Here is a 19,797-nt window from a genome sequence, read left to right as displayed (position 1 = left end):
CAGCCTGGGCAACATGGTGAAACCCCGTCTCTACTCAAAATACAAAAATTAGCCGGGCGTGATGGCGAGTGCCTGTGATCCCAGCTACTCGGGAGGCTAAGGTGGGAGAATCACTTGAACCCGGGAGGTGGAGGTTGCAGTGACCTGAGATCCAGCCATTGCACTCCAGCCTGGGCAATAGAGCGAGACTCTGTCTCACAAAAAATAAATAAATAAAAAATTAGGCAGGAGTGATGGCAGGCACCTGTGGTCCCAGCTGCTCACGAGAACCAGGTGGGAGGATCACCTGAGCCCAGGAGATCGGCGCTGCAGTGAGCTATGATTGCGACACTGACTCCAGCCTAGGCAACATAGTGGGACCCTGTCTAAAAAAAAAAAGGCTGTCGGGCATGGTGGCTCACGCCTGTTATCCCAGCACTTTGGGAGGCTGGGGCGGGTGGATCACCTGAGGTCAGGAGTTCGAGACCATCCTGGCCGACATGGTGAAACCACATCTCTACTAAAATACAAAAAATGAGCCAGACATCGTGGTGGGCGCCTGTAATCCCAGCTACTCAGGAGGCTGGGGCAGGAGAATCGCTTGAACCTGGATGGTGGAGGTTGCAGTGAGCCAAGATCGTGCCATTGCACTCCAGCCTGGGTGACATGAGTGAAACTCAGTCTGAAAAAAAAAAAAAAAAGGCCGGGCGCGGTGGCTCATGCTTGTAATCCCAGCACTTTGGGAGGCCGAGGCGGGCGGATCACGAGGTCAGGAGATCGAGACCACAGTGAAACCCCGTCTCTACTAAAAATACAAAAAAATCAGCCGGGCGTGGTGGCGGGCGCCTGTAGTCCCAGCTACTCGGAGAGGCTGAGGCAGGAGAATGGCGTGAACCCGGGAGGCGGAGCTTGCAGTGAGCCGAGATCGGACCACTGCACTCCAGCCTGGGTGATAGAGCAAGACTCCGTCTCAAAAGAAAAAAAAAAAAAAAAAAGCAGCAGCAGCAACAATGTGGGATGGGGGTGGGCACAATGGCTCACACCTGTAATCCCAGCACTTTGGGAGGCCGAGGCAGGAGGACACTTGAGTCAGGAGTTCAAGATCAGCCTGGGCAACATAGTGAGACCCCCCCCCACTCCTAAAAAATAAAAAATAAAAACAAAGCACCACAAACAGGGAGACATAAAACAGCAGAAACTTATCCTCTCACAGCTCCAGAGGCCAGAATTCCACAATGAAGGTGTTGGCAGGGCCCCCGGAGCCCCTGGGTAGAATCCTTCCCGGCGTCCACAGCTTCCGGCTGTGGGTGGCCTTCCTTGATGTTCCTTGACTTCTAGACACATCACTCCAGTCTCGGCCTCTGTTGTCACTTGGCTGTCTCTTCTCTGTGTCTGTGTCTAAATTTTATCTTCTTATAAGGAGAGCAGTCATGTTGGACTTAGGGCCTATGCTACTCCGGTAATGACTTCATCTTAACTAATTATATCTGCAGTGACCCTATTTCCAAATAAGGTCACATTCAGAGGTTCTGGGGTTCAAATTATTCTCCGAATTTTTTAGGATGTCTTATGTATGCCATTAAACACAGAAGTCCCTGGAAAGGTTTCTCAATAAGCAACACACACACACACACACACACACACACACACACACACACACACGTACACAAAATAAGCCACACGCAGAACTCCCAGCAATCTGTATCTCCAAAAGAATGGAAAATGGGCATTCTACCGAAAACACGTACATGAATGTTCACAGCAGCATGACTCACAAGTAAATGGTAGAAATAGCCAAGTGTCCTTTGACAGATAGATGGGTCAATACGGTGGATTTATCCATACACTGGACCATGACTCAGCCGCCAAAAGGAATGAGGCTCTGATACAGGCCACAGCGTGGATAACTCTGGAGGACAATCATACTCAGTGAGAGAAGCCGGATACAAAAGGACATATAGGCCGGGCGCGGTGGCTCATACCTGTAATCCCAGCACTTTGGGAGGTGGAGGCGGGCAGATCACCTAGGTCGGGAGTTCGAAACCAGCCTAGCTAACACGGTGAAAATCCATCTCTACTAAAAATACAAAAAATTAGCTGGGTGTGGTGGCACACGCCTGTAGTCCTAGCTACTCAGGAGGCTGAGGCAGGAGAATTGCTTGAGCCAGGGAGGCGGAGGTTGCAGTGAGCCGAGATCGTGCCACCGCACTCCAGCCTGGGCGACGGAGCAAGACTCTGTCTCAAAAAAAAAAAAAAAAGGCCACACAGTGTGTGGTCCCATATCCAGGACACGTCAATCCACAGAGGCAGGAAGGGGATTTGTTGGTGCCAGGAGCTGGGGAGGGGATGAGAGTGACTGTTGATGAGGACAGGACTTCCTTTGGGGGTGATTAGAATGCGTTGAGATTAGATAAAGGTAACGATTGCACAAAATTGTGAATGTACTAAATGCCACTGAATTGTGCATTTTAAAATGGCTAAAATGGCCAGGCGTGGTGGCTCACACCTATAATCCCAGGGCTTTGGGAGGCTGAGGCAGGAGGATTGCTTGAGCCCAGGAGTTCAAGGCTGCAGTGAGCTATGATTGGGCCACTGCACTCCAGCCTGGGTGGCAGAGTGAGACCGCGTCTTTAATAAATAAACAAAATGGCTATAATGGTAAGTTTTGTGTTGCGTATTTCACACAATAAACAAAACTGTGGCCCACCCAAAGTCACTGTGCTACAAAGTGGACTTGAACCCCCGTGCGGACACAAGTTGAAGGATGAACTGAGCAGCCGTGACTGTCCCATGTGCTTCAAGTCCCCCACGTGTGCTGAGCCCACAATACACAACTTTAGGTGGGGGAGGGATGGAGACACCTGCTCTGCCATTGACTTGCTCTGCGAACCCCGGCAAGTTTGGGCTCCCATCTCCCTATCTGAGAAACTTCGAGGCTCTGCTAGAGGTAAAGAGAGCAGGCCTGGCGCCCCCAGCAGGGATGTCATGGGGGGCCCAGGCTGCACCTTCTGAACCCTCCACACCACCCCAAACAACCTTACACACTCACAAGCTTAAAACACAAATTTTACTTGTTTTTATTTAAAAAGTCCGGATCCAGCAGTGAGAAGGGGCCACCCCCACCAGGGTCCCTCAGCTGGAGGAGAGCAGGATGGGCAAAGCCGGCCCCCACCCATCTGGGGTACAGGCACGCGGGGGACACCCCAGGTAAGTCCCCACAAGGCAGCTTTCTATGTAGCCTATGGCACAGCCCCCCGTAGTAATTTGGGGGGTCCTGCCGTGTGCTAGGGGTGGGTTTTGTCTGCCCTGCGTCCCGGGGGTGGCCCGGAGAGCCAGTGTAGCGCGTGGCTGTCCTCCGAGGAGGGGCACCCTAGGCTGTGCGATTCTTCTGGGTGTATCGCGCAGCGAGTGCTTTTTCTGGGTTCAGGGGACTGGGGAGATTGAAAGCTAAAGAGATGCTGCAGAAATTTGATTTTAGGGGGGCTGGAGCCCCCAAGGTGCAGGATGGGACCAGGCCCCAAAGCGTGGACCCCCAGGCTCTCGTCCACGGGGTGGGGTGGGGCAGGGCCGCGCCCACAGCTTCTCCTCTGCATCGTGGGCCCGCCCACTCCTCACAGGTGCTCGCTGAAACGAGAGAGAGGAGGGCCCGGGATGAGGCCCTGGGGAACCCCAGAGACCATGGCCCATCAGCTGCTCCAACAGACGCCAGGGTTGGGGGACAGGCATCGAACCCATCTAACCCGGGCGCTGGGATCCACCCTGAGAAGCTTTAGGGAAGTTCTGGTGCCCCCGAGTGGGTCCCGCCGGCCCGGGGGTCTGGCAGAACATCCATGGCCATCCTAGCACTGGTGCATCGGGGGCGACCGCAGGTAGAGCCCTCCGGGAGGTGATCTCTAGTAAGCTGCGGAGTCCCACCCAGCAGCCCTTGCGGACCTGAGGAACCCCAGGGCGGGCACATCCGGGACCTGAACCCTGGCTCCGCCCCGCCTCGCCCGGCACACACCTGGCGACCTGGGCCAGGATTTCCTTGATGCGGACGATGAGCTTCTCGTGCTGGGCGGGGTCGCGCTCGATGGCTCCGTGCAGCCGGGCCATGTAGAAGTCCAGAGTGCCCAGCGTGGGCGTTTCGCCCGTGCCTGGGGGACAGGCGGGAGGGTCAGGCGAGGGTGCCGGGGAGTCGCGGGGCGGGGGCTCCAGGGGCAGAGGTAGGGGGTGACTTAGGGCGGGTCCGCGCGTGTGCTCAGAGGTCCGGACACGGCCAGCGCAGGAGGGGCGCAGCGTGGACTAAGGTAAGCTGGGGCAAGAGGATGGCGAGGACGGGGGCAGGGTGGGGACGCGGGGCTAGAGCTGCGGGCGTCCAGGGTCTGCTAAGGACAGTCACGGACGGAGGGAACGAGGTCGGGGAGGTGGGGATGACACCGGGGTGATGGGGTCGCGTGGGACGTGACTGGGGTGGTGGAGGGGCTCAGGGGTCAGCGGGGCGTGGGGAGGTGGGGTCAATGGGAGCGTGGCGTGGCGAGCGGGGAGGCTGGGTCAGTGCTCAGGCTGGTCGGGGGCTGGCGAGGGAGAGGGGCCAGCGAGGGTGGGGCCAGTAGGGAGCGGTGCCCGGAACCTCCGAGGTGGGGGCACAAAGGGGCTGCGGGAGGAAGCGAGTAAGCGGGGACGCGTCGGGAGAGGTCGTGGCCAGGAGGCGCGGTCGGTGGGGGCGAGGTCAGGGACCGGGCCGAGTAATGGGGCGCGGAGCGGAGCTCGGGGGTGGTCTGGGAAGAACCAGACGGAGCTATGGGGTAGGGGTGCGGGGGTCGGGGAGGAGGCGGAGCTGGGGGTGATGAGGGCGGGGCGATAGGCGGGGCCGGGTGACTGGGGAAGAGGGGACGGGGCGATGGGCGGGGCCGGGTGACTGGGGAAGGGGACAAGGGAGGGGGGAGGCGGGTGGGGCTGGGTGATCGGGGCGGGACTGGGGGATGGGCGTGGCCCGCACCCGGCACCGGCAGTGAGGCGAAGCTGGCGGTGAGCGCCTGGCGCACGGCCTGGAGCTGCTGCTGCAGCGCCAGCGTCCTCCGCTCCTCCAGCGCCAGCTCCTGCTCCAGACGCTCGCGCGCGCTGCTCATGCTCTGCGTGTGCCTCTGCAGTACCGCGTTCTGCTCCTCGAAGGCCACGTTCATCTTCCGCAAGCGCCGAAGCTCCGCCTCGCGCGCTGCGCCGAGGGGAGAGGGGTCAAAGCCTGCGCCTTCCCTCTCCCCTACCCCCGGGCTTTTGCCCGGGACGTGCCGCTGCCCAGGTTTCCCTCACTGCGCCCTCTGCCTCCTGCTCCACATCAGCTTCTGGAGCGACAGCGCGCGTCTGGACGCTCATAGGGAACCTCCCGATCCGCTTCCTCCAGCCTTGGGGCCCTCCTGGCCCACGCCCCCCTGCACCACCCAGTTCCACGGAGTTCGCATCAGGACCGCAGTTAACGCTCACCTTTGTTTTGGTCCAAGAACTCTTCAGTGAAGATGGGAACATCGAAGGTGGAGAAGCCATCGCAGTCCCCACCCTAAGACGAAGGGACAAGGTGGCAATTTACTGGTGGTAGGAGGCAGCCACGCTCTTTCTGGGTGTGCCCCAAGCCTAGGAGGGTCTCCTGGGGCACTCCGGTGGGAGTACAATCAACAGCGTCCCCACGGTGCAGCGGCACCGCCCCTGCTTGCACACATCTGGGCGAGCACTGGCTCTGACTCAGGGTTCTAGAAGCCTCCAGACCTTTCTCCCCCAGGTGCTTTGAGAGGAGGAAGCTCGCTTACCTTGTGTCCATTCAACAGAGTGTTCATGAGCCCAGAGCCCGAGTCTTCTGGCGGGAGAGGGGAAGGGAAGGGTCAGCCTCCCAGGCCGCCAGGGACCACGCCCTGCACCCTAGGTCAGCGCTGCTCAGCAGGCTCCAGCTCCGCACCTGAGTGCCCCGCGTCTGGGCATCCCCCATCGCTGTACCGAGTGAGCCCCCTTCACTCCTGTCTGGCTATGTATCTTTCCCCCGCCCAACCCACGGGACTGTGCCCCACGGAGGGAGACCCTGCCTGGGCTGAGGTCGCACCCCACAGAGCAGGACCCCAACTGCTCGCACCGGCCCCTCCCACCTTTCATTTTTCTTTTTTTGAGACGGAGTCTCGCCCTGTCGCCCCGGCTAGAGTGCAGTGGTGCAATCTTGGCTCACTGCAACCTCCACCTCCTGGGTTCAAGCAATTCTCCTGCCTCAGCCTCCCGAGTAGCTGGGATTACAGGCACCCGCCACCATGCCCAGGTAATTTTTGTATTTTTAGTGGCGGGGGGGGGGGTTCACCATGTTGGCCAGGCTGGTCTTGAACTCCTGACCTCAGGTGATCCACCCGCCTCGGCCTCCCAAAGTGCTGGGATTACAGGCGTGAGCCACCGCGCCCGACCCCTCCCACCTTTCTTGATCTTCTTCTCCTGGATCTTCTCCGTGCACATCTTATAGGCTTCAGACTGCTGGTACGCCCGCAGCTCCTTCATGTACTGCTGCTTCTCTCTCTCGGCCTCATCCAGGTACCGCTGGGGGGCAGCACCAGAAAGCTTGAAGCAGGGGAAGCCTCCAACGCCAGGACCCAGTCTTTATCACTCAGCTTTCACAGCACCCTCCCCTCTCCTGAACCTTCCAGAGCTCCCTATTGCCTCCAGGCAGACAGAACCGGCTCCTCAGCCTGTTGCTCAGGGACCTCCGAGCTCGCACATCACTTCCCATGCCCCGGACTCTTCCCCAACTCCAGCCCTGATAAACCACTCCCGGACGCGAGTCATGGGCAGGCACCCAACCTTCAACATATGCGGATGCCTGGACTCCCTCCCGCACCCGTTTCTCTCTTTGAAATCTCACTTACAGGGATGCAAAGCAGTGATGGCTTTTGTTACATTTCCGTGATGTTTTTGCAATTTTTAAACTAACAGGATATGAAAATCGGGTTTCACAAAAAATCCAGGCCCCATCCTGACTTAGACATATGTTTGTTGGTCATCCAGTTTTCAATCTGTCTTGCCGCTTGCTAGCCGCTCCCCCAAAAGCTGGTCATGGGCCGGCCATGGTGGCTAACGCCTTTAATATCAGTACTTTGGGAGGCTGAGGTGGGCGGGACATTTGAGGTCAAGAGTTCGAGACCAGCCTGGCCAACATGGCGAAACCCAATTTCTACTAAAAATACAAAAATTAGCAGGGCGTGGTGGCACGCGCCTGTAATCCCAGCTACCTGAGAGGCAGAGGCAGAATTGCTTGAACCCGGGAGGCGGAGGTTGCAGTGAGTCGAGATCACGCCACTGCACTCCAGCCTGGGCAACAGAGCAAGACTCCATCTCACACACACACACACAAAACAGCTGGTCATGGGTGGGCATTTCTCCAGGCAGAAGGAAAAACCCTACACGTGGAATCCTTTGGGGGTCGGGGCTACTGGAGGGTAGTCCGTGGACCCCGCCGGCCCTGCTTGGCGCCCCGCCCCGCCCACCTGCTTCTCCGTTGGCTGCAGCTTGCTCCACTCGGCGCCCAGCATCTTGGTGATCTCGGGAAAGGGCAGATCCGGGTGGCGCGTGCGGATCTGCTCGCGCCGCTCGTTCAGGAAGCGCACGTAACCCGTGACCGGTGCCTTGGGCCCATTCGGCAGAATCTTCTTCCGCTTCTTGCCCTTGGGCCAGCCGCGTTTCTTCACCGGCTGCAGAACCGGGCTGCGTCGTTGGGAGGGGGGCCTGGCGTACTGGGGCGGGGCTCAGAGGGGCATGGGCGGGGCCTAATGCTGTATAGGCGGGGATGGGGGCGGGGCCTAGCTGGGAGGAAGAACCCGGAAAAGATGGAGGTAGGGCCCGGTCAGCAGTCAGGACATGGTGGGTTAGAGGGATCCCTGGCCAGGGGTGAGGGGATCTGAGGAACTATGGGCCGAGGTTTGAGCACAGGGGTGGCGTTGACTTCAGTTGTGGGCGTGGCCTCTGCTTGGGGCGTGCTTTTTGCTGGAGAACGGGCCCACAGGACCAAGGGGAGGGTGCCGCCCCCAAGGAGTGTAAGTGGGCGGGACCTTAGAGTGGGCAGAGCTGGCATTGTGCGGTGGGTGGGGCCTGGACTTGGAGTGGCAGAGGACCTGTCAGGGGCGTGGCAGCTCGCACGGGGCGGGGTCTCAGCTTCCGGAGGAAAATCTGGGCTGTGGGCGGAGCCACGAGCAATTCAAATCCAGCCTGGGGCGGGGCTTCAAGGCTGGGGCGTGAGCCCGGGGCCTCCCCCAGCTCATGGCAGGGACTCTCACCTCCTCCTCGTGGGACCCCTTCTCGCCGGCGCGTGGACCCTCGCCGCGCTCTTGCTTGACAGTCACCACGAAGCCCCCATGCTGGCCCGGAGCCTTGCCGCCCGCCGGCCTGGAACCAAGGATACTGCGGTCAGCCCCGTCCCTAGTACCTCCCCTCCCCCAAAAGCCCATCCCAGAGCGTTTTGACCTCCGACGGCGGGGCTGCAGCGAGAGCGCAGGAGCCCGAGGAGGCAGGGTCTGATGGGGTCAGTATCCGGGGAAGGTGGGACAAGCGGGGCTCCTGGGAGGGACTGGAGGCCGAGGTGGGGGGTGCAGAATTGGGTGGAGGGAGAAGCCCCCTGACCCAGGTGGGGGAGTCTAGACTCCAGCGGGGGGAACTGGGTCAGGGGTTCAGGAGCTAGGCCTGCAGCCGGGAAGGTAGCGAGGGCGTGGGGAGGGGATCAGTGCACTCACGCGGCGGCCGCGCCGGGCTGCTTGGGGCCGTGGGACATGGCCGCTCCGGGCCGGACCTGGAACACGGACGCGGGCGGAGGTGAGTAGCGCCCGGGCCGCCCGATGGCAGACCGCGAACTGGGGTACCCCGCGATGGAGAGCCCTGGGATGCCGGGCCCGGAGCGCTGGGGGGGCCGGATCCGGGGGCGGGGAAGTCCTCGAGGGCGGGCGCCCCAAGAATCCTTTGTTGGGCGATTGCCCCCCGGGAGGCCTGGGCCGGTTCCCCCCGGGCCAGGAAAGACACCGGCCCGGCCCTGGGACCCCCGCACCCCCGCCCCCTCGCAGGGCCCGGAGTTCCGCGGCTGTTTTCACCTCCAAAGAAACTTTCCCGGACCTCCCGACTGCGCGACGCTCCAACCAACCGCCCGCAGCCCGCCCCCGCCGGCCGCCCCGCCCCTCCCCGCCCCCAGCATGCTAATGAAGGCCTCGGCGAACGGTCCCATTGGGTGAGGCCTTACCCCCGGGCGTGCCCATGCAGATACCGATCGGCGCGCCGGCCGGCGATTGGCTGGGGAGGCTGCTGAGCCGCGTGGGAGGTTGGTAAGGAAGGCGGCGGGCGGTGCGTCAAGTTCGGCTGCGCTCGGCCGCGCTCGGGACCAATCGGGAGCGCGTGGCGGACTTGCCGGGCGGAGCCTCTTAAAGGGCCAGTAGGAGAGGCGCGGACTCCTCCCTCTCTGAAGGCAAGACTCCCAGCCGCTGCCGGATGGGGCGACCGGCGGATCCGGGTCGGGCCCCGCCCCGGTTGCCATGGGGACGGAGGTGGGTTGCTAGGGTTAAGGTCCCGCGAGGCAGCCCCCAGCCCTAGGACAAGGTGGGACCTGTTCTTAACATCCTGCAAAACCTAGCGGAGAAGTTTCCTATTTATTTACCCAGGTTAGAGCCTCCGACGTCCGGAACCGAGGGCTTCTGGCCATAGGGACTGCTCTCCCTCTGGGGTCTCGGCTTTCCCTCCTGTGCAATGGGGACATCGCACGATACCCAGGACAGAGAGACTGGGATGCTACGAAGCTGAGAACTGGGTGTGGGTCAGGCAGGGGGAGGAGTTGGGAGCTGGGTTGGAAGTATTTGGGGAAAGATGGTGGTGAAGGGAGATTGCAAGGACTTCGTGAGGATGGGTCAGGAGGCTCCGCTCTGGTGGATCAGGGACCTCTCAGCAGCAGTCTAGGCTTCTGGCCCAAGTTGGGGCTGCTCATTTCCTCTTTTGTTTTTGAGACGGAGTCTCACTCTGTCACCCAGGCTGGAGTGCAGTGGCTGGATCTCGGCTCACTGCAACCTCTGCCTCCCGGGTTCAAGCAATTCTCTGCTTCAGCCTCCCGAGTAGCTGGGATTACACGCGCCTGCCACCACGCCCAGCTAATTTTTGTATTTTTAGTAGAGACGGGGGTTCAGCATCTTGGCCAGGCTGGTCTTGAACTCCTGACCTCGTGATCCACCCGCCTCGGCCTCCCAAAGTGGTGGGATTACAGACATGAGCCCCCACACCTGGCCCACTTCCTCTTCCTCAAGTCCCCTCAAATGTCACTTGCTCAGCCAGGCCTTCTCTGATTTTTTTTTTGTCTCTGTAAGTCGGCTTCCTCTCTGTGGCTTGCCTGTTTGGTTCATAGCAGTGCCCATGGTGGATGCTCAATACACATTCACTGAATCCGTCAAATGTCTAGGAGGCAGATGCAGCGGCTTTGGAAAACAGACTAGCATTTCTTCAAAGGGTTAAATAAATGTGGAATCACCATGCAATTCAGCAGTTCACTCCTAGGAATATACTCCAGACAACTGAAAACAGGTGTTCAAACAAAAGCGTGTACACAAGCGTGGGTAGCAGCATGATTCATAATAGCCAAAAAGTGAAAACAACTCAAATGTCCGCTAATGATGCATGGATCAATGACGTGATATATCCCTACAACAGAATATTATCGGCCATAGGCCGGGCGCAGTTGCTCACGCCTGTAATCCCAGCGCTTTGGGAGGCAGGTGGATCACTTGAGGTCAGGAGTTCGAGACCAGCCTGGCCAACATGGTGAAACCCCAGTTCTATTAAAAATACAAAAACTAGCCAGGCATGGTGGTGCATGCCTGTAATCCCAGCTACATGGGAGGCTGAGGCAGGAGAATCCCATGAATCGGGAGGCAGAGGTTGCAGTGAGCCAAGATTGTGCTACTGCACTCCAGCCTGGGCAACAAAGCAAGACTACGTCTCAAAATATATATATATTATCAGCCATAAAAAAAGGAGCGAGTCTCTGACACAAGTCACAGCATGGATGTACCTTGAAGACATCACAGTCAGTGAGAGACGCCAGACACAAAAGGCCACACAGTGTGTGATCAGAATGTTCAGGAAAGGCCCATCCACAGAGACAAGAGGGGGACGCGTGGGTGCCAGTGGGTGGGGAATGACCGCTGAGAGGGATGCGGTTTTCATTTGGGTGATGAAAGTATTTTACAAGTTGATTTCAGTGATGGCTGCATGACTCTGGAAATGTATTACAAACCATGGAATTGTATGCTTTAAATGGGTGCATTATATGTGAAGTAAGTCTCAATAAGCCCGTTGTCCTAAGATGCAGCCAGGGGCTGAGGAAGGCGAGCTGGCCCCAGAATCTGGACGGTTCCACACGCCAGATCTGGCTCTGTTGCTAAATCATCTGTCTGACCTCCCAGGCCTCCCCTGTGTCTCTCTGCCCGCTTAAAAATAGTCTAGGTGAGGCCGGGCACGGAGCCATCCCTCCCGGCCATAGTGAATAACAATTTAATTGAACATTTATTTTATTTTGTTTATTTATTTTATTTTATTTTACTTTTTTGAGATGGAGTCTTGCTCTGCTGCCCAGGCTGGAGTGCAGTGGCACGATCTCGGCTCACTGCAACCTCTGCCTCCTGGGTTCAAGCGATTCTCCTGCCTCAGCCTCCCAAGTAGCTACAGACATCCGCCACCACACTCGGCTAATTTTTTTTTTTTTTTTTTTTTTTTTTTTTTTTTTTTGATAGAGACAGGGTTTCACCATGTTGGCCAGGCTGGTCTCGAACTCCTGACCTCAGGTGGCTGCCCGTCTCGGCCTCCCAAGGTGCTAGATTACAGGTGTGAGCCACTGCACCCGGCCTTTTTGTTCGTTTTTTGTCATTTATTACTATGATTTATTTGCCAATTTTTATAGCATGAAGCCAGGAACAGTATACCAATTTATAATCCTAGAAGTGGAGGCTCTCTATTAAGGATGACTTGCCTTATAATTCTTTGGTTTTCTAATTAATTTTTATTATGCAAATCATGTTCACATCCATTTCACTTGTACAGAATTAAGGAAGTGCAGCTCAGCCCTCTTTAATTTCATTACATTTCCTATTGTCAGCTTATTGCTTTTCTTTTCCTTTTTTTTTTTTTTTTTTTTTTTTTGAGACAGAGTCTCGCTCTGTAGTCCAGGCTGGAGTGCAGTGGCGCGATCTCGGCTCACTGCAAGTTTCACCTCCCAGGTTCACACTGTTCTGCCTCAGCCTCCCAAGTAGCTGGGACTACAGGTGCACGCCGCCATGCCCGGCTAATTTTTTTTGTATTTTTTAGTGGAGACGGGGTTTCACCGTGTTAGCCAGGATGGTCTCGATCTCCTGACCTTGTGATCCACCTGCCTTGGCCTCCCAAAGCGCTGGGATTACAGACGTGAGCCACCGCGCCTGGCCTTTTTTTTTTTTTTTTTTTGAGACAGTTTCATTCGCCCAGGCTGCAGTGCAGTGGCATGATCTCGGCTCACTGCAACCTCCACCTCCCAGGTTCAAGCGATTCTCCTGCCTCAGCCTCCTGAGTAGCTGGGATTACAGGCACGTGCCACCAAACCCAGCTAATGTTTGTATTTTTAGTAGAGATGGGGGTGTCGCCACGTTGGCCAGGTGGGTCTTGAACTCCTGACCTCAGATGATCCGCCCACCTGGGCCTCCCAAAGTGCTGAGATTACAGGCGTGAGCCACTGCACCTGGCCGCATTTTCTTTTTCTTTTTTTTTTGAGACGGAGTCTGGCTCTGTTGCCCAGGCTGGAGTGCAGTGGCGCAATCTCGGCTCACTGCAAGCTCCGCCTCCCCGGTTCACGCCATTCTCCTGCCTCAGCCTCTCCGAGTAGCTGGGACAACAGGCGCCCGCCACCACGCCCAGCTAATTTTTTTTTTTTGTATTTTTAGTAGAGACGGGGTTTCACCGTGGTCTCGATCTCCTGACCTCGTGATCCGCCCGCCTCGGCCTCCCAAAGTGCTGGGATTACAAGCGTGAGCCACCGCGCCCGGCCCAGCCGCATTTCTTTTTAAAATATTTCCTAGCCACACACACACACATACACACACACACACACCACACTGCATTGGTTTGCTAGGCCTACAGTAATAATTATGACAAACTCAGGGGCTTAAACAAGAGAAGTTTATTGTTTCACAGTTCTGGAGGCCAGAAGTGCAAGAGGAGGGTGTGGGTAGGGCCGGGTCCTTCTGAGGGCGGGGGGAGAATCTGTCTCTGGTGTCTCCCAGTTTCTGACATTGGCCAGCAATCCTGGGCGTTTCTTGTCTTGTAGGAGTGACACCCCGATGCCTGCCTGCATCTTCACGTGGGGTTCTCCCTATGTGCGTGTCTGCACCCAAATTTCCTCTTTTGATAAGGACACCAGTCATATTGGGTCAGGGCCCGCCCTAATGATGTCATCTTAACTCATTGTATCTGCAATGACCTTTTTCCAAATACGGTCACATTCTGAGGCCTTGGGGATTAGGACAGCAACCTGTGCATTCTGTGGGGACATGATTCCACCCACAGCACATGCCTGCACACGTACACGTATGTGTACTCCTAATAAAGATGTGGGCTGGGCATGGTGGCTCACGCCTGTAATCCCAGCACTGCGGGAGGCTGAGGCTGGAGGATTGCTTGAACCTAGGAATTCGAGGCAGCCTGGACAACATAGTGAGACCCTGTCTCTAAAAAAAAATAATAATAATAATAAAAGTAAGCAAACAAATGTGAGGTCCTATTCCGCTGTGTATTATACCAGTGCCTTCATGCTGTAAGCTTCAACTGCAACCAGTTCTGTTTACTCAATAATGTCTCTCAGATAAAGGGTATTTTTTATTATTATTATTTTTTGAGACAAAGTGTCTCGCTGTGTCACCCAGGCTGGAGTGTAGTTGTGGGATCGCAGCTCACTGCAACCTCGAACTCCTGGGCTCAAGCGATTCTCCTGCTTCAGCCTCTCGAGCAGTTGGGACCACAGGTGTGCACCACCACACCTGGCTGATTATTTTAATTTTTGTACAGATGGGGTCTTGCTTTGTTGCCCAGCTCGCAGGCTAGAGTGCAGTGGCACCATTTCAGCTCACTGCAACCTCCGCCTCCTGTGTTCAAGTGATTCATCTGCCTCAGCCTTCAGAGCAGCCAGGATTACGGGCACACATCGCCATGCGAGACTCATTTTTGTATTTTTAGTAGAGATGAGGTTTTGCCGTGTTGGCCAGGCTGGTCTCAAACTCCTGGCCTCATGTGATCCTCCTGCCTCAGCCTCCCACAGTACCACAGTACTGGGATTACATGTCCCCAATAATTTTTTTTTTTTTTTTGAGACGGAGTCTCGCTTTGTTGTCCAGGCTGGAGTGCAGTGGTGTCATCTCTGCTCACTGCAAGCTCCGTCTCTCGGGTTCACGCCATTCTCCTGCCTCAGCCTCCCAGGTAGCTGGGACTACAGGTGCCCGCCACCACACCCAGCTAAGTTTTTGTATTTTTAGTAGAGACGGGATTTCACCGTGTTAGCCAGGATGGTCTCGATCTCCTGACCTTGTAATCCGCCCGCCTCGTCCTCCCCAAAGTGCTGGGATTACAGGCATGAGCCACCATGCCCGACCTTAAATTTTTAATAGATATTAATCAACATGGATGTTTGGACTTTTCTCCACCACCCAGGGAGAGTCAGGGTGTGGTTGGTTCTCCCAGGCCATGGACGATCTCAAACCTCCTGGGGCTTTTTATAGAGGGAATTTAATACAGGGCATTGCTTAGACAGATGCTGGAGAGCTGAGAAGGTGACAGGGAAGCTGAAAGAGAGCCACTGCACCAGCAGCCCCTGGCCCCAGGGCTGGCAGAACACAGGGCTGGTGGGACAAGGATCTCAGGCCTCTGAGGAGGGTCACCCCACTGCTGCTGGGCCCTCAGGAACTCAGGGAAGCAATCTGAGCCTCAACTGTGGGACTTGGGCAATTTACTAAACTTCTGTGCCTCAGTTTCTCCATCTGTTAACTGGGATAATTGCCTTGTCTACCTTTATGACGTTGCTGGCTCGGATTGTCCAGGGAGAATCAAATACCTGTTACAGAAAACGCTCTAGCTCAGTGGTTCTCATCCGGGGCCAATTCTGTCACAACAGGAAATACCTACTAATGTCTAGGGAGATTTTTCATTGTCCGACTAGGGGGTGCTACTGGCATCTACGTGGTTGAAGGCAGAGATCCTACGTGGCCCCCACCACAAAAAATGATATGGTCCCAAACGTCAGGAGTAGCGAGGTTGGTCAGGCACAGTGGCTTACGCCTGGAATCCCAGCACTTCAGGAAGCCGAGGCGGGCAGATCACCTGAGGTTCGGATCAGGGGTTCGAGACCAGCCTGGCCAACATGGCGAAACCCCATCTCCACTAAAATAACAAAAAACTTAGCCGGATGTGGTGGCACACGCCTATAATCCCAGCTACTCGGGAGGCTGAGGCAGGAGAACTGCTTGAACCCGGGAGGCGGAGGTTGCAGTGAGCTGAGATCGCACCAGTACACTCCTGCCTGGGCGACAGAGCAACTCTCCGTCTCAAAACAACAGCAACAACAAAAAGCTCGGAGTTCCAGGCCCCGCCGTGCCAGGAGGTCGCCGCGCTTCGTTACAGCTCCTCCCTGTTTTGCTGTCAGCACAAGGACTGACCAGCATCAATGTTAAAACATAAATCACAAGACTCACAGAATGCGCTCCTTCTGGCAACGGGAGACCAGATACTGAACAGGACCTAAGGCCAGGAGGGGCCTGGCGGAAACTGAGTCACGCAAAGACTGACTGAAGAGGCCGGGCACTTTGGGAGCCCGAGGCGGGCAGATCATGAGGTCAGGAGTTCGAGAGCAGCCTGACCAAGGTGGAGAAATCCCGTCTCTACTAAAAATACAAAAAATTAGCCGGGCGTGGTGGCTCATGCCTGTAATCCCAGCTACTCGGGAGGCTGAGGCAGGAGAATCACTTGAACCCGGGAGGCAGAGGTTGCAGTGAGCTGAGGTCTGGCCATTGCACTCCAGCCTGGGCAACAGAGTGAGACTCCATCTCAAAAAAAAAATTAGCTGGGCGTCGTGGTGGCCACCTATAATCACAGCTACTTGGGGGGTGGAGGCAGGAGAATCGCTTGAACCTGGGAGGCGGAGGTTGTGGTGACCTCAGATAGTGCCACTGCACTCCAGCCTGGGCGACAGGGTGAGACCCAGTCTCAAAAAAAAAAAAAAAAAAAAAAAAAAAAAAAAAAAAAAAAAGGTGGGAGGGAAGGAAGGACAGACTCCTTTTTTTTCTTTTCTTTTTTTTTTTTTTTGAGACAGAGTCTTGCTCTATTGCCCAAGCTGGAGTGCAGTGGCGCAATCTCAGCTCACCACAACCTCCACCTCCCAGGTTGAAGTGATTCTCCTGTCTCAGCCTCCTAAGTAGCTGGGATTACAGATGCGCGCCGGCACGTTGGGCTAATTTTTGTATTTTTAGTAGAGACGGGGTTTCACCATGTTGGTCAGGCTGGTCTCCAACTCCTGACCTTGCGATCCGGCCACCTCAGCCTCCCAAAGTGCTGAGATTACAGGCGTGAGCCACCGCGCCCGGCCAAGTTGTGTGGTTGAAGCCCCCTGGTATTCTATTTGGTCGGTGACTCTCACCTCACCCCCATTTTACAGAGAGGGCAACTAAAGCTTGGTGGCTTGTCAGAGACTGCCCAGATTTGATCCTGGCTTTGCTCCCCTGCTCCCCCGCCTCCACTGTGGTCGCCCTCAGATCTAAGGAAGTTTCAGTGCAGCCTCAGGAACCCTCACTGCTGCCCCCACCTCTGTCACCCCAGGCCTGGGTCACAGAAGATCAAGGAAGCCTCCGGTACTTGACATTCCCCACCCCAAGGCTGGGACTGCGGCCATCAGGACATCCGATCTCCGGCCAGGGGAGGGGGGACGCAGGCTTGGCGTCAGGGGGCCGCTGGTGATGGGCTGGGGACATCAAAGGCTGTGAGGATCTCTCCTGACTCCTCTGTCCTACCCCAAGGGCCTGAGCTTTCATCATGCCTTCCTGACATCTCTAGACAGGGCCTCTGATCTTTACCCCCACGTCCAACCCCCACTCTCTTTGGGGCACATGTCCTCTCCTGTGGCTTCCCCACGCACGCAGCTGAGGCCTTCGTTTGGAAGAAGCCACTCCTCATCTCCCACTGGACTTTTTAATCTGACTCAGTCCCACCCTCCCTCTAACCCCTACCATGGCTCCCTAGTGACCTCAGGGTAATGTCCCAACTCCTCACCTGCCATGTAACCGCCCTTCTTGGTCTGTCTCCTCTAGCCCTCTCCCTGATGAGGGGAACTGGGAGGGGTCATCCCTGTCTCCCCTCAAAAGCAGGGGCTTCAGAATCTTTGGGGCTCCTCAGCAAGACGTCAGACCTAGTTCCTGCTCACTCCACAAAGTCAGGGCTAGGAAATATTAGCTGGCTTCAAAGGGACAAAAACAGAGTCCAGGTGCCGAGGCCCATGCCTATAATCCCAACACTCCGGGATGCTGAGCCTCTGGGAGGACCACTTGAAGCCAGGTGGTCGGGACCAGCCTAGGCAAAACGATGAGGCCGCATCTCTACAAAAAATTTAAAAATACTTTGGGTGGCTGGGCGCAGTGGCTCACACCTGTAATCCCAGCACTTTGGGAGGCTGAGGCAGGGGGATCACGAGGTCAGGAGATCGAGACCATCCTGGCTAGCAGGGTGAAACGTCATCTCTACTAAAAATACAAAAAATTAGCCGGGTGTGGTGGCGGGCGCCTGTAGTCCCAGCTACTCGGAGAGGCTGAGGCAGGAGAATGGCGTGAACCCAGGAGGTGGAGCTTACAGTGAGCCGAGATGGCGCCACTGCACTCCAGCCTGGGGGACAGAGCAAGACTCCATCACAAACAAACAAAAATACTTTGGGTGGTCAGGCGCAGTGGCTCACGCCTGTAATCCCAGCACTTTGGGAGGCTGTGGCGGGTGGATCACCTGACGTCAGGAGTTCGAAAGCAGCCTGGCCAACATGGTGAAAATCATCTCTACTAAACATACAAAAATTATCCGGGGGTGGTGGCGCTTGCCTGTAGTCCCAGCTACTCAGGAGGCTGATACAGAATTGCTTGAACCCAGGAGGCAGGGGTTGCAGTAAGCGGAGACTGCGCCATTGCAGTCCAGCCCAGGTGACAAAGCAAGACTCTTGTCTTCAAAAACAAAAAAACTACGTTGGGTATGGTGATTCATGCCTGTGATCTCAGCACTTTGGGAGGTCAGGAATTTTGAGAACTGACCCACAACTTGGCGAAACAGCAACATGTAGAAACCCCGTCTCTACTAAAAGATACAAAAATAGCCGGGCCTGGTGGCAGGTGCCTGTAATCCCAGTTACTTGGGAGGCTGAGGCAGGAGAATCTCTTGAACCAGGGAGGTGGAGGTTGTGGTGAGCCGAGATCATGCTACTCCACCCCAGCCTGGGCGACAGAGCAAGACTCAGTCTCAAACAACAACCACAACGACAACAGCAAAAGGACAAGAATGCAGAGATGTGTTGGCGCTTTGACCACACCCTGCCTCCTCCGCTGGATCTGCCCCAAAGGGAGGCGGGATTGTGCGTGGTTCTTGACCTACAAAGGAGGCTGAAAAAGCAGTGGACAGTGAGGCACCTGTTCCTCCACACTCAGGTGGCATTCCACAGCCAGCACATAAACAAAGAGGTCACGTGGAGCTGAGTTCAAATCCCACATCTGCCTCTTGTTAGTCCCGTGCCCGCCCACAGGTCACGTCTGTGTGAAACTCAGTTTCCTTATCTGTAAAAGGGGCATGAAGGGCCGGGCATGGTGGCTCGCACCTGTAATCCCAGCACTTTGGGAGGCCGAGGTGGGCGGGTCACCTGAGGTCAGGAGTTTGAGACCAGCCCGGCCAAGATGGTGAAACCCCGTCTCTACTAAAAATACGAAAATAAGCTGGGCGTGATGGCCTGTGCCTGTAATCCCAGCTACTCGGGAGGCTGAGGCAGGAGAATCACTTGAACCTGGGAGGTGGAGGTTGCAGTGAGCCGAGATCGCGCCACTGCACTCCAGCCTGGCGACAAAGTGAGACTCCATCTCAAAAAAAAAACAAAGGCAGTGGCAGGGGCATGAAGGCTGCACACTGTGCCTCACGTCTGTAATCCCATCTCTTTGGGACCAGTCAGGTCAACATAGCAAGACTTCCATCTCTGACAAAATTAGCCAGCTGTGGTGGCAGGCACCTGTAGTCCAACCTGCTCAGGAGGCTGAGGCAGGAGGATCTCTGGAGCCTGGGAGGCCGAGGCTGCGGTGAGCTATGATCGCACCACTGCACTCCAGCCTGGGTGACAGAGCAAGATCCTGTCTCTAAAAATTAATAATAAAAGAGCATGAAGTGGTGTAAGACTTCCTAAGGATCTTGTGGGATGAAAGGAGATGAGGAATGGGAAAAACATTAGGCTAGTTTTTTTGTTTTTGTTTTGAGACTGAGTCTCACTGTGTCACCTAGGCTGGAGTGCAGTGGCGCGATCTTGGCTCACTGCAACCTCCACTTTCTGGGTTCAAGCGATTCTCCTGCCTCAGCCTCTGGAGTAGCTGGGATTACAGGTGCCCACCACCGTGCCTGGCTAATTACTGTAATTTTATTTTATTTTTTTTTTGAGATAGGGTCTTAGTCTGTCCCCCAGGCTAGAGTGCAGTGGCACGATCTCAGCTCACTGCAACCTCCACCTCTCGGATTCAAGTGGTTCTCCTGCCTCAGCCTCCTGAGTAGCTGGGATTA

The 19,797-nt window shown here is 56.2% G+C and overlaps 1 protein-coding gene across 2 annotated transcripts; it reads right to left on the bottom strand.

Moving 5' to 3' along the window:
* Positions 1-3,032: 3,032 nt before the first annotated feature.
* On the bottom strand, positions 3,033-9,138 carry HMG20B (high mobility group 20B). 2 transcript variants are annotated; one of them, XM_055249049.2, is made up of 10 exons: positions 9,060-9,138; positions 8,709-8,764; positions 8,256-8,364; positions 7,470-7,673; positions 6,405-6,525; positions 5,763-5,809; positions 5,443-5,515; positions 4,961-5,176; positions 3,983-4,115; positions 3,033-3,603 (listed from the first exon to the last, which is right to left on the bottom strand). In XM_055249049.2, exons 2-10 carry the CDS (start codon positions 8,744-8,746, stop codon positions 3,591-3,593), a joined length of 954 nt encoding a protein of 317 aa, XP_055105024.1. In that variant the 5' UTR covers positions 8,747-8,764; positions 9,060-9,138; the 3' UTR covers positions 3,033-3,590. The 2 variants fall into 2 exon arrangements, with proteins under 2 accessions (XP_055105024.1, XP_055105025.1); XM_055249050.2 differs by having other exon boundaries at positions 5,763-5,806; positions 9,060-9,124.
* Positions 9,139-19,797: the final 10,659 nt, after the last annotated feature.

This window comes from Symphalangus syndactylus, chromosome 17 (genome assembly GCF_028878055.3).
Source record: "Symphalangus syndactylus isolate Jambi chromosome 17, NHGRI_mSymSyn1-v2.1_pri, whole genome shotgun sequence".
NCBI lineage: Eukaryota > Metazoa > Chordata > Mammalia > Primates > Hylobatidae > Symphalangus > Symphalangus syndactylus.
Note: the sequence above shows the minus strand (reverse complement) of the source record. Positions and strands in the feature narration are given on the sequence as shown.